Source organism: Protopterus annectens, chromosome 13.part0 (genome assembly GCF_019279795.1).
Source record: "Protopterus annectens isolate FY-2018-M chromosome 13.part0, PAN1.0, whole genome shotgun sequence".
Taxonomy (NCBI): Eukaryota; Metazoa; Chordata; order Ceratodontiformes; family Protopteridae; genus Protopterus; species Protopterus annectens.
In genome coordinates this window covers 1,137,756,147-1,137,771,901 of record NC_056747.1, presented here as the reverse complement: position 1 = coordinate 1,137,771,901, position 15,755 = coordinate 1,137,756,147, and the positions used below count along the sequence as shown (strand labels likewise).

Here is a 15,755-nt window from a genome sequence, read left to right as displayed (position 1 = left end):
AGCTGTTTTATTTGAGGGATTAGTTCCTCTTGGAGTTCATGTAGGACACAACCTGGGATGCCATCTGGTCCCATGGAAGCAGTGCTTTTTGCTTTGGAGAGGGCAGCCTTCACCTGAGCATCAGAGATGTTTGGGAGGCAGCCCTCTGCCGGGATAGATACTTGCTCTTTTGGGGGGGGGGGCAAAGGTCACACAAAATCAAGGTAAAGGCATATTCCCCAACAATGAGTATTGGGCAATCTTGCATACCTGTTGATGATCTGTTTTGTTGACCAAATGCAGTTGACTAAACAGCGGCTGACCAAATATATATATATATATATATATATATATATATATATATATATATGTGTGTGTGTGTGTGTGTGTGTGTGTGTGTGTGTGAGTGTGTGTGTGTGTGTGTGTGTGTGTGTGTGTGTGTGTGTGTGTGTGTGTGTGTGTGTGTGTGTGTGTGTGTGTATTTACGTGTGTTTATATATATATATATATATATATATATATATATATATATATATATAAATAAATAAAGCTTCAGCACTGGTGTTGGGAGTGTGTGTGTGAGTGTGTGTTAGGGTTAATTTAAGGTCTAGGAAAGGAGACAGACTTAATGTTGTCCATGCGTGATGATGTATGTGTTGTGTGAGTGTCATGTGTAGTGGTAGTGTTATGGAAAGGGTTTGCAAAGGTAGGGTGTATGGTTAGGACTAGACACATTAGTAAAGTAATACAGTGGTGTGAAGCACATACACCCACTGCATGTTTTCTGTCAACAGATTTTACATAGTAATGTTACATCTGATTTATTTTGTCATTACTATCACACATATCCCATCTCAAAGCATGTACAAGCTATAGTCTTGACTGTGACACAGATGACTTGGCTTCAAGCACTGTACTTGATCTAAGGAGGCAGATGGAAAAGGCAGGACTGAGTAGCCAGTGACCATCCCTCTTATCTCACAGGAAGGGAATGGGGTTGTCCGTTGCAGAAGCATATTTTGGTGGAGGTTGGAAGGCTAATCCATGGTACACCAGATGTGTCAACTGAACCTTGATGGAGGGTGAGGGGTTGGCATAAGGGTTAAGGTGTTTACCTCACAGATACAAGGTACAAGGTTTGATTCTGACCTTTAGTTATTGGCTAGGCTTGTAACAGTCTGCAGACTGATAGCCTAGTATTTGCCTATGGTACAGAAAGTATGGAGGAACAAAAGGGCCGACATTTGTATGCACTAAACATGAAGCATACAGTGGCAGTCTGAGGGTGTTACCAAAAAAAAAAATCCTCTCCTGCTATAACTAATGGCTACCTGATGCCTAACTCTTTCTTCGTACTAGTACAGCAAATAAGCGTGGTCAATGAAAACCCACACAAGAGGATGCCTAATCCTATGGTAGGAAGAATGTGAGGGTAAATGGGTCAGAACAGCACCAGGAAGGGTGATTTAGCTAGAGGGAAAACATTTTCAGCAGACACATGTCACACTATTAAAGTCAATAATTATGTTTTGGATTTATCTATGTCTAGGAAATGCACGTCATTACAGAAACTTTGCACAAATATAAAGGCTGAATTCTGATAAGTTTATTGTAGTAGCAGACAAAACCTTAAACTAAAGCAGACCCCAACAAAATAACACTTAACTTGTACTTATTTAACTGTCTTGATTACCTGTAACTATGGCTACTTCAAGGTTATCCTTGAACCTTACACTTCTATGAACCATGTTACTTTGTGGAAGTCTTGTAGTGCCTGAAGGCAAATGAATGCATGCTGGGTAACAGAATTCTGATGCACTAGTTACTAGGCTTCTTTGTACTGCTAAGTTAAATATGAACTGCACATAAAATGCTCAAAGTAATTTTGGACCATCTCACACATATTAAAAACTGAAACTCACATATGTAAAAACAAAAAAGTAATACAAAGAAAATGCATATTTGTGTTCTACTTATGAACTTGTCCTTCTGTTTCACTCCTGATGCTTGCTGTACATTTTAAAAGCCAACAGTATCTATTTAAAAAAGAGACACTGCCTGCAATTTTTTGTTGCATTTTTTCTCCCCAATCCTTGTATCAAAAATCATTGTACATTTTCCAGTGACATATTTCTTTCACAATGGAAACACTCAAATATGTCAACCACTTGTAACAGAATAGATTTTTCTGCAGTTATGTGTCCAGTCTGCGTATGTATGAATGTGAGTCTGTCTCCATTCCTATCATATTCCTGAGTCCAGAAAAGATAGAAAGAAAGCTTATTAAACTCTATAAAATATGCACTTCTTGTGTTTCAGTGCTACTGCAGCTGGCAGTCTGCTTTTACATTTTAAAAGAATTAAGAAAAAAAAACTGAGCAATTTAGAATTCAAGTCAACCATAAACATTAGGAATATCTGAAAAGCATTAGACGTGGGTAGTGGTTGCAGAAGTAACACATTAATATCAATGTCTACAAAACAATATTCTTGTTGTCTGCTACTGATAATGCAGACATTAAAGACTTAAGATCAGTGTATTTGTCCTTTCAGTGCAGGGGATGAGTAGTTTTTAGCGTTGATAGTGAGACCGCACAGAATACCATTTCCTAACTTAGTGTGCTCAGTCCTGTACCTTTGCCTTACCTGAAAGAGATAGTAAGCATAGTGGTCATCAAGTTCAATGTTCAGCATCTTCAGGAGGGTCTTTATTTCTTTAAATGTCATCACATTGTCATTGTTTTTATCTGCTTTTTGCAGGTAACTGCGTATCCAAGTGCCAAAGGATGTAAGGAAAGCAAAAACTAAACAGAATGATACAGTTACAGTTACAATACCTCCTTTCTAAAACAGGCCTTTCTGTACCCAGAATCATTAAAGTAATATATGTTTCTGCTTTTCTACACATATGATCCAGAACTCCTATTATAAGCTGCAAATTAGTTCCATTTTTCCTACGTCACCTTTGGGTTCAAAGTGAATATAATCATCCTTTCTCCACCACAGACTGGGTCAAATTCTTGTACTAGTACACAAACACAGCATAACTAACAGATTACTAACTATGGAAATGAAAGTAAACTTCTGTACAAGTGAAATAATTGATTATGGTAAGTGAAATATTTGCCATGTGGAATATTAAAAATATGATAGAAAAAAATCAAGGTGTCTGTCAGGCTCACTAGCAAAAGAGACATGGTGTCTAGCTGTGCTGCCAGTGACCTATATTTGGGAGCACACTAAGTGCACTTGATCGGTAGGGACAAGGAAGGGATAAGATAAAGTGACCATCAGCCACCTCTTCTATCCTGGTGGAAGGGTCTTGGGTTTTATCACTAACTGTGCGACATCTGGGACCTTCCAGGTTGCAATCTGCAAGGAGGGAGAATGACAAGATGTCCAGGGCATGATGTACAGGTGGACATACGATGCTCACTGACATCACTATACATTGTTCCCTCTGTTAGGGATCATGACCGACCATCACAACATGATGTCTTCTAGCCTCCACCCATGAATGAGTCATTACACAGCCTTAGGACTGAAAGACCACAAGCCTAGCCACCCCCACCCCCCCCCAGGAAGGTGAAAGGCCTACCTGGTAAAGAGATATGTCCAGGATTCCCTGGAACGGAGAACAGAAGTACTCTGAGAAGGTGGAATGGTGATGGGAAACAAGCCAGAGGTTACCAGTGGTTTAGTGAGGAAAGGAAGGAGGACTGTATAAGGAAACAATCAAAGTGTAAGTTTCATAATACACTGTGAAAAAATAATAGCCAAATGAAACAGTACCGTAAAATGTATATTACAGTTTGCAACATCAAGAAACAGGCAAATAAACGTGTCTTATAAATTTCACTAACATTACAGATCCTGGAGTAGTAAGTACTGATTAGATCTCTAGATTTAAACTATTTAATGGAAACATAGATAACTCAAAAATGGTGAAACTGAATGTACTGCAGTATCACAGGCTATGTTTTTATGAGTTTCAGCTCTATACTGCAGTTGCTGTTGTAGTTATTACTAATTCTAGATTCTGATTAATAGTAGATGGTGAATTAACAGTACTTTGTAACTAAGAATAACATCATATAATCATATAATTATCAAAAAAATACAAACGGTTTGTACCAGTGCAGCACATACTGTGGTAAAAGTATTTAAAATCTAGCTCCTTTAGCCTCATAATCTGCATTTAGGTGTGCCACCCCAGGCAGTAAGCACACAAGGAATGAGATGCAGGCCAAACACTTCTTGAAACCATTGACCTTGTCTGACAAATCGGGAAAGACAACAGACCAACAGTACTGGCCGACTAGCAACAAAAAGAAAGGGTTACAGCCACGACACCCCTTAAAAGTTTAGGCTAAGTAAGAAGTGTCACAAAAACTCTTTAATAGTAAAGGATGAAATGTATATCTATATAAATAATAACAACAACTACTCTGAAAAACTACTACTATACAATATAATCACCTCTTTGGACCTAGATGCCATACCCTTACTTATAAGTTGCGCAACATAAAAGCATTTCCTCACCAATGTAGCCATGTGGTAGTTGAAATTAAGGCTACTGTATAAATATGTATCTAGATCCCTGCCCACTGGGTTGACTCTTAGGAGTGTATTATCAGCATGGTAATTAGCCAGGATGGTTGACTTCTGAAAGGGTACAGTTATGCACTTCTTCACACTGAGTTCAAGAATGCTTACATGCACTGAGTTTAAGAATGCTTACATGCACTGAGTTTAAGAATGCTTGCATTTGAAGGGGAGTTGATGATAACCTCAGACTTGCAATCATCTGCAGACTTAATCAACCGTAAACCTTCATCGTTTGCTTCCATTTCAGAGAAATAGATAACAAAAAGGAGCAGGCTCAGATTAAATAGGCATGACCTTTCTTTAACAACCTAAAACCAAAAAGCAGCAAGCGTATCAAAATGTTGGTTGCCTCTTCAATCACCGACCAGCATATGTTTAAAATAATTTTATTGTGAGCGCTTTCAAAGGGATCTGTGTCCCAACTTCATCAGACAAAAATTCAACTATTCAAACACACCTTATATATACCTTAATTAAATGTTAAATAGTCCATTATTCAATTAATCAATCATTATGCAAATACACTAAACATCCTGTTACTAATTCTATACATATATCTAACTAGCCTAAATGAAAGTTAGAAAAATGTAAACTTATTGATTTAATAAATACTATATATAAAGTATGCATGTGTGTGCTCTTTGTAAATAAATTAGTTAATAAATACGTTAAACATATGTGAAAGATATATATAAAAAATGACATTAATATTGTTAAGCAATGCATAAATACTTTAAAACAAAATTATTAAAATTGTTAATGTTACTAATATTACTAAAATGCCCACGCATCATCTGCATAAAGCCTTAAGCTTTAAAATACAAACCTATGATTAGTGATGAGCCACAGATATGTCGGGATTCTTGGAGCTTTTTGGAAAGCAAGTTTTGCCAATAGTGTTATGGCACATTGGGAACAAAACTACTTATTTAACAATAACATGTTTCAGGAGAACGTCCTATTGTACACTAGATACCAGGACGATATGTACCTTATATGGAAGGGGGAGGCAGAACTTATACAAAATTTTGTAATAATCATCACAGCTATGACAGATTTCCTTGAATTCACATATAATGTAGGTATAGATTACATTACATATTTAGATGTAAGGTAACTAAGGATATGGTTATGCGACAATATAAGGCTTCCATTTACAGAAAACCTACCTATTCTAATGCATTTTTGCACTTTTCAAGCAATCACCCTTACCACCAGAAGAAGGCCATTGTCAAGGGCCAATTGGTAAAGGCAGCAAGAATGGTTTCAGATGACACGGATTTTCATGAAGAATGTGAAAAATTTAAATCTATGGTTCTGAGAAGAGGCTATCCTGATAGACTCTTGACTGACATCAGCCTTGAGGTGAAGGTAAAGAGGGTGTCAGGGTACTTTAAGCCACTTCTCTCAGGCAATGTCTATAATAATAGTACTAAATTTTTGGTTCAAAATGACACACAGAGTGAGGAGCCATTAAAAAGAATGGAGAATCAGTACTTGAATTTTATGTTTACCTTCTCCTTAGACTTTATGAGAATTACAGAAATTCTTACTAAGAACTGGGCAATCATCTTAGAGGACCAGATGATTAGCAAAACATTGGGTATCAGACCTGGGTTCACTTGCAGGAGAGGAGTGAACCTTAAAAGTATTTTAGAAAGTAACAGTAATAAAGTGGTTAAATTTATACATGAACCACTGGGTATGTGGAAATGCGGGGCTTGCCCACAATGTAAGTTTATCAAAATAGGTACCGCCATGAAGATTAAGGATAGAAAGTATAAAATTAATGGTAGATATAATTGTGACTCTAAAGGAGTAGTTTATGTTGCATGCTGTGACCTATGTCCCTCTTATTACATAGGGAAAACTGAACGAAAGCTGAAACAAAGAATATATGAACATAACTATAGCATTGGTAGGGCTGATAGTAATAATGCCTTGGCAAGGCATATAGTGGAGTACCCAACCCATAGGTTTGCCTTTGCAGTGCTACAACAAATTCAATTAGACCCAAGAGGGGGGCCGTGGCAGCTATTATTAGAGGAACAGGAACTATTATGGCAGATTAGGACTTCTGCATACATTTTTCCTGAGTTAAACAAACATGTTTCAATTAAAAGTATTTTAAAGCTTAAGGCTTTATGCAGATGATGCGTGGGTATTTTAGTAATATTAGTAACATTAACAATTTTAAAAATTTTAATACATTTGTTTTAAAGTATTTATGCATTGCTTAACAATATTAATGCCATTTTTATATACATCTTTCATATATGTTTAACGTATTTATTAACTAATTTATTTACAGAGAGCACACACATGCATACTTATACTTTATATACAGTATTTATTAAATCCATAAGTTTACGTTTTTCGAACTTTCATTTAGGCTAGTTAGATATATGTATAGAATTAGTAACAGGATGTTTGTGTATAAATGACATAGTGCTTGCACAACATTTAGAAATGCACTTTCATTTTAAGATATGGATTTTTTTAGTGTATTTGCATAATGATTGATTAATTGAATAATGGACTATTTAACATTTAATTAAGGCATATATAAGGTGTGTTTGAATAGTTGAATTGTTGTCTGATGAAGTTGGGACATAGATCCCTTTGAAAGCGCTCACAATAAAATTATTTTAAACATATGCTGGTCAGTGATTGAAGAGGCAACCGACATTTTGATATGCTTGCTGCTTTTTGGTTTTTGAGCTTGGTTCGTAAATTTTGGCTGTGTTGCTTTCTTTAACAAGGCCAAACTGTGATGGGTCCAGTGTTTGCAGGTTACCTATGTCTTCATTTATCATGTCCATGATGATTCTTTCCATGGCCTTATATATGAGGCTTGTCAGACTATGGATTGGTGGTTGGACCTCCTTTGTGGAAGGGAATGACTGTAGCCATCTTCCATTCCTTGGGCATAAAACCTGACTGTAGGGCTCCAATTAAAAAGTGATTCAAGTGGACCAGAGAGGTCATGTTTCACGCTATTTAGTAAACATCCTGGGGATGTTATTGGGGCCCATCGACACAATGTTTTTGGCCATGGAAAGAGCATTGATGATTTGTTCTCTAGTAATGCAGTATTTCCTTTGGACTATAGGGGGAAGGCAGTGGGGAGAAATTTGAGCTGAATCTGCCAGCCAAATAGTTGGCAATGGCCTCTGGTTCAGTGTGGGTAATGCCATTTACAATAGGTTTGGCACATTTTTGTGTATTTCTGTTGAGGTCATGGACATAGTTTTAGAAAGCTTTGTCATTGTCCTTTTCCTGATAAGCTATTTTTTTTTTCAAATTTAGCCTTTGAAGTACTAATCAATTCCCTTAGCTGCCTGTTTAGATTGGTAAGGGGGGCTTTTAGTATGCTGGGCTTTACTCCTCTTATTCTTGGCTAAGATTGTCATTCTTTTGTAGTACAACTGATTGATATTGTGATTCCACAAAGGTGGCTTGTCTTTTAAGTTTGTCTTATTCTTCTTATTTATAAGCCAAGTGACTTTGCTGCACTGCCCTTCCATCTAGTCTGCTGGACACATAGGAGGTCCAGCCTTTTCCTTAGCATCACGTCATTCACTTCCAAGCTGTGTAATGTCAGTGAATCTATAATGAGCATAGCAATCCTTAGTTCATGTTTGGCAGGTTGATTGGTTTTACATTCAGCTGTTGCTAAACAGAACTATTGCAGTTAATCCAGGCTGGGCAACTAGACTTTATGGTGGGCAGACACTGGCCGATAGGGGACACAGAACTCTCACACCATTAGCATGGGTCCCTGGTGCAGGTCTGAGTAGTCCAGGTCCTCAACCTACTTATCCCTGGCAAATACTTATGCCCACTTTTGGTGACATTAGTAAATGTGGCCAGATCACCTAGAGACAATTTTTACATTGAGTGTCTAGCCTGGCATGGACAGAATGAAAAGGCTCTGTTTATTACTCAGAATCTGTATCCTTGCCTTTTGGGTGCACACAGTGCCTGAAAAGGCTACTCATACTAGTGCACTTACCCCGCTAACAAAATTAAAAAAATAAAATAAAAACATAACCAGTCATTTGAACATAGCACCTCATAATGGGTTATGTCTTTCTGGAGTGGGTGCTTTTGACGTTCTGTTACATTCTACTTTTAGGATTTGGAAAATATGTCTGTCAGATTTTGATGTGAATAAAAATGACATACCCATGCCATACTACTGCACCAGATTAATTTTCTAATAATGTGCACTGTAAGTCCTAGCGACATCTGATTTCAGAACACTTGCTCATGCCCCTCAGAATTAACGGCTCTGCTGAACTGCTCATGTACCGTCAGACAGTGCTTTAAAATTGTAGTAATATCTCTTTCTCATCACTTTATTACACGTTACGACTACACTTACCCATGATATACCAATAAATCCTGCGCCAATACATTCCTTAAAGTATGTGCCGGTAGGGTGCACTTGCAGTGTCTCTGAGGACTTCACAGAACACCAACCAACACATAATAACTGCTTCAGCAGAGTGATACAAAAATGACTACAAATCAGCATTGTTATTATAATTTACATGGCAGTTTAATGCCAAGGATAAAGGCCATGAGCTGTTACTGAACTTCATCATGCAGCTTTCAAATACATCCCCTTCCCAACCTCACAACATCTGTACTTGACTTCTCACCAATTGGATCCGGAAATCTTTCCTCTACTACTCTTTCTTCATGATGTACTCATCTCAACGTAAAATAGGGTGCTTTCACTAGCTTTCATAGTTTTCTAGAAGATTCATTAAGAAGTGCAAAAGCAGTATTTCTTTACCAGAGTTCATAGCATAGTACAATATTCATTACACAGTACAAATGCCTACATACTTATACTGTAAAAAATTTAGCACCCTATTGGTCAGTTCTTTTTTTACCTGGTTGCAAACTCTGGGGTGAGCCTTAAAATGATGTAGTTGGTCCAGTGCTCTATCCTGGTTAACAAACTGATAGACAGATATACAGATCTGGATTTGATTACCTTAGTCACCATTTATAACCAATGTAACTCTGAGTACGTCACTAAATCTAAAAAAAAGTATAGTTGCGTAAGTAAACTTACTGTCACAGTAGGTAATGGAATGATCACTGCTACAGCAACCTTAGCTGTATGGATTATATTCTGCATGCATATGATATAACTGCCAGCTAACTTCCAAAGCTTCAGGGCAAACATAACAGTTTTACTGTGTTCTTTCCCTTACACTATGATTGTAACAGTAAGAACATAGTGTACATGGCTGTGTGTGAGACTTGGCATTATTTTTATATTGGAAAAATATGCCCCAAATTGTCTGACCAGGTGAAAGAACATTATGGTGCTATTAGAGCTAAAAACTGCAGAAATGCTTTATCAGGACATGATTTATCCTGCACTAATTTTTCTAAATTTAGTTTTATTATCTTGGAGCAGGTTGAATTATTTTTCGGAGACTGTGGCACCTTATTAGAAGTGAAAGAACTGAAATGGCAACTACGAATGGGAGCGAACTGTGCACCAGGACTTAACGAGAATTTAAACTTAAAGTGTGTCTTGCGATGGCAAAACTGTTTCCATTTTCTATTGTTATTTTTCTGTAGAATTGTTGGATTTTATACAGTTTATAAACATATTCTTTGTTTAACTGTACTGCCTCACCTTGAAACCAGTGGGATGCCTCTGTGCAACGGACTTATTGAATATGCATTAGTCATACTATCTCTTGATTTAGGATTGGTTATTGTAATCTTAGTGGGGTGTTATGTTTCTATTTTATTGCATTTTTATTACCCTTTGTTCATTATTTAACTCTGCACTGTTGTACATTTCTTGTTTTCTGATGAAGTTCCAGGATATTTAAGAAATGAAATATGTTTTTTACCCATATGCCTTAGAAGCTTTTTAAGTGTAAGGTTTCATATAAATATATATATATATATATATATATATATATATATATATATATATATATATACATATATACGGGTCCACTTTGTAATTTTGAAATACTGAAATCTCGAATTTCAGTATTTCGAAATCACAAAGCCGAAAACCCAACCACAACTCACAAATTCGAAAACACACAACCATGAAATTCAAAATCCCGTAATTATGCTACACATACAGTACACACATAAACACACACAAACCTCCCCCCACAATCAAACAAATGGATCTAAACTACATATAAGCAGGGGGCAAGCCTCCCTGCACCCCCCATGTGGAGGGCACAGCCACCCCTACTTATATATTCTAACTCTGAAATTGCACAAACAGAAACACAAACGAAACTCACATGCACACATCTTACAGTCCCTCAAACACACACATAACAGTCAAAACACAAACTTACACACATTAAACCCCTAACCAACATACTTACACACACAAACTCACCAATATTAAACCTTAACATCCACATATCATACCACAGGAAGCAGAAATTCAAAATATCCGTGCTTTGGTATTTTGAATTCCGCACTTCTGCCAGTTTTGGAAATGTGAGTATGTGGCTTTGTAAGTTTGAAATACTGAAATTCGAGATTTCAGTATTTTGAATTTACAAAGTGGACTCATATATGCACACACACACACACACACACACACACACACATATATATATATATATATATATATATATATATATATATATATATATATTTATATATGTATATACATGGGTCTACTTCATTTGATTGAAAGACCATTTGACCTAAACCCATTTGATCGAAAACCAGTATTCAGGGCAAATAACAGGGATTTGTCCCCCTCCCCAATGTCGTGCAACCCTGTAGTTGGTATATATAGTTGGGGGGGGGTTAGGGGCACAGCCCCCCACCTATTTTCATTTAAAAGAAGAAAATAACACAAAAAGTACAGAGTTTAAACCCCCCACACCTCACCTAACTATATATACCAACTCCAGGGCCGCATGACATTGGGGATGGGGACAAATCACAGTTTTATGCCTTGAATATTGGTTTTCGATCAAATTAAATTTAGATCAAATGGGGTTTAGGTCAAATGGTCTTTCGATCAAATGAAGTAGACCCATATATATATATATATATATATATATATATATATATATATATATATATGCACACACACACACACACACACACACACACACACACACACACACACACACACACACACACACACACACACACAAACATACATACATACCTATGTATTTATATTAATCAATATATTTATTTATGTTTATGCATATATATATCTATATATAGATAGAAGAGTGTGTGTGTGTGTGTGTGTGTGTGTGTGTGTGTGTGCGCATGTGTGCATGTATTGTGCACGTGTATGGTACATATAGAGAAAGTGATACTGCATACTGCTGCAAGATCCAGAAGTTCCAGTATTGAATAGTACCACTGGTCTACAGCTATTAAAAGTCTAACTATATGGACCAGAGTTCCCTCTTTACTGCAGTAAGTGCAAAACCCAGAATGGAACTGGTTTATGTACCCGTGGACTGTGAAGTAAATCTGAAGTTGCTATAGATTACATCTCACTAAGATTTCCCAAGAAAGCAATGTTGGTGATAATTGTCAAAGATGTTATGATCCAGGGATGGTTTCCTGAGATCTTTCAAAGCCTATAGCAAAATACCAGACCTCAAAGATGAATCAAAAATCAAATATATCACTGGTCCAAGAACATCAGGACTTGACAAAATAAGTCTTACTGGACAAGGATCCAGGCCATCAGCCATCAGACACATACTTGAGATAACAGCCATAAGCTTATTACTTATGAGATTATCAAGCACCATCCAGGAAAGGAGAATGACAGGGATGAGACTAAAGGAATACCCATGGGATCAGGTGGGACTAAAGGAATACCCATGGGATCAGGTGGGACTAAAGGTATGCCCATGGGATCAGGTGGGACTAAAGGAATACCCATGGGATCAGGTAGGACTAAAGGAATACCCATGGGATCAGGTGGGACTAAAGGAATACCCATGGGATCAGGTGGGACTAAAGGAATATCCATGGGATCAGGTGGGACTAAAGGTATGCCCATGGGATCAGGTGGGACTAAAGGTATGCCCATGGGATCAGGTAGGATTAAAAGAATACCCATAGGATCAGGTGGGACTAAAGGAATATCCATGGGATCAGGTGGGACTAAAGGAATACCCATGGGATCAGGTGGGACTAAAGGAATGCCCATGGGATCAGGTGGGACTAAAGGAATACCCATGGGATCAGGTGGGACTAAAGGTATGCCAATGGGATCAGGTGGGACTAAAGGAATACCCATGGGATCAGGTGGGACTAAAGGAATACCCATGGGATCAGGTGGGACTAAAGGTATGCCAATGGGATCAGGTGGGACTAAAGGAATACCCATGGGATCAGGTGGGACTAAAGGAATACCCATGGGATCAGGTAGGACTAAAGGAATACCCATGGGATCAGGTGGTAACAGAACTGCAAACGTCTGTGCAAAATAAAATGGATATGGGCAGTATACCCTCTCTACCACACAGAAGAGTGCACCTGGTCGGTTAGATGCTGCTGGAATTTTTCTGACAGAGATGATGCATTCGAAGAAATCTCAGTCTGTTAAGTAGCATAACGCTTCTCCAGGTCTAATTTGCTGCTCTATAGAACTGTGTTGTACCACTGACCCCCTCCCATCCTGCCCCCTTTAAGAGAGACCCAATCATAATTATTTATAGTGCATGGAGCTTTATCTGCCCCCATCTGTCAAAGAGTGCTATGTGTATTACAGCTTTGAAAACTGTAACACACTTACTGCTGCCACATGGAGTAGTCGTGACAAAAGAGTGGCAGGAAGCTCAAACTGCTTTTTGACCTGTTAAACATCGTGCTGAATAGAGTGTTTAATAACAGATTTTAAAGTTGTTTTTTCTTCCCTCCCCTCATCTGTGGTGGCTACTGAATGCTATGAATGCTGTAGCATGAGGCCAGAGCTTAACATCAGTGAGGTGTGCTTCATCAGAAAAGTGTGTAATAAGCTTATGTTTTCCCTGATTTCAGAGGGTAATCATGGCACTCTAAGTACTACATTTATTTTAATAATAAAAAGTAAAAAAAAAAATGAAAATATAGCCACAGAAAGCCCATTTTCTAAGTGCAATAATGCCCATCAGGGTGAGAATTACAGGGAAATAACATACCTTCCATGGGTGCAAAGCCCTGTGCCTGTGGTGTTGGGCCTCACAACAGCCCTCAGTGGTCTGTTATTTCCCTGTAACACCCACTCTGTCCAATATAATTGTTTGCTTAAAAGAGAACATGACTTTTTCTTTTGGCTTTTCCCGGTTAGGGGTCACCACAGCGGATCACCTGTCTGCTCATGATTGGCAGTGGAGTTTTATGTTGTTGAGTTGCCAGCCTGGTGCTCAACCTTCCCCAGAAGGCACACACATGCATGCACTCATGTCTAAGGCCAATTTAGAGTATCCAATCCACCTACAGCATGTTTTTGTGATGTGGGAGAAAGCCGCAGCACCCAGAGGAAACCCACGCGACCAGTGGGAGGGCATGCAGACTCTGCATAGAAGGCACCCCAGCTGAGAATTGAACCAGAGAACCTCTTGCTGTGAGACAGCAACACTAACCACTGCACCACCGTGGCCACCCATAAAACAGAACATGACAGTTAATGAAAATCAGTGTCTAAAAATAGATAAAATAGGGAATACGATCTGTGCAAGACAACTTATTGCTGTTTGATGCAGAACTACTTGTGTGTGATTATAATTATAGCATTATTTATTTACTTACATATTGCTTTTGTTGACCAAGTGGTAGCCCCTTTTCAGCAGAGGCCTGTTAAGAAAAGCACCAGTAATAAAATAATCAGTTTTGTAAACAGAGAAAAATGTAAAGCTTAAAGTCACACTATGGGTATCCAGTAACTGAAAGGCAGGTAGCTAAACTAGGGAAAAAAACTGCAATCAGTAATGTACAGAGTCATTACACAGTAATACAAGACAATTTTTCATCTAAACAGCAAGGTTTAAAATGTCAAATTACAATTTTTATACTTATGGGTAGGAGAAATAAAAAGGAAATTATAGGTATAACTACACAATTATATAACAATATAGTTGTTTATTACTAAATTACATGAAGTATAGATTTTTTTACAAAATCTTGGAATTGAAAATGATAACTATGTTTGGTGCTAATCCTGAAGCTATTTAAATCACAAATTTAATTCAGTTTGTACTGTCCTTGACATTATATGCTGCAAAAGGATGTAGATAAATCATGTTTATTTTCTACTGACTGTATTTCATGTTAAGTCTGAATTTAGTCTACACTATCTGTAGAATTATTATATATATAGTCCTGGAAATATGCTGTCTTAATCCTGGAATTATAGCATATTAATTCCTGGAAATATGCTGTCTTAATCTTAGAATTATATAGCATTAAACGGGTCTATGGTTATTCATTGAAGGGTAAAAGTATCAAACGGCATTATATCATAAATGTCGTTCATCAAAACCTCCTCATGTTGGGGACTGCCCCCCCCCCCTTCCAGACTCTCTGGTAATTATATAAACCAGCTCCAAGATTCCACTACAGTGGGGGAAGGGCAAATTTCCTTATCCCTACTGTAAAGCCATCTTAGTCAGAACAGCTGAATGAATGGCATGTTCGACCTAGCCTAGATGCAGAAAAAAAAGCAAAGCTCCACAGAGAGTAATTGCAGGCTCATTTCAAAATAATTCAACCTTCAGTATAAAACAGCACTTATCTGTTGGACAACTGCTTGACAAATGCTAATTCCTTGAGTCTCAACTCCTCAAAACTCGATACCCCAACACTGCCAGGATGTCCACTGAAAAGCATTACCAGGGAATTGTGCAGGTACTACATGTCATTTCCAGGAGTTTGCCTGTTTCCCATCTTATAGTGCAACTGCGGACTTGATTATATACTTTAGGGGGTATGTGTATGTGGTGCAGTCCCTACATTGGGGATGTAGGGGGCTTGCCCCCTGCAAAAAAACACTGAAAACAGTGTTTTTGTGGAGTTATTTTTGTTGGGTTGAGTTTTGGAGAATTGAGGCTCACTGAATGTGTATTCTTCCATTCATAGTGGAAGTGAACTTATCTCTTTCAGCATTATTGTAAAATATATATATAATATTA

At 37.7% G+C, this 15,755-nt stretch overlaps 1 protein-coding gene across 1 annotated transcript in view; it reads right to left on the bottom strand.

The window, feature by feature from the left end:
* The window catches only part of PLCD3 (phospholipase C delta 3), an 851,201-nt gene that overhangs the window by 379,819 nt on the left and 455,627 nt on the right, over positions 1 to 15,755 (bottom strand). Inside the window, exon 4 of the mRNA XM_044055119.1 lies at positions 2,626 to 2,755. Coding sequence (XP_043911054.1) covers positions 2,626 to 2,755 — 130 coding nt within the window. The remainder of the gene's footprint in view (positions 1 to 2,625; positions 2,756 to 15,755) is intronic.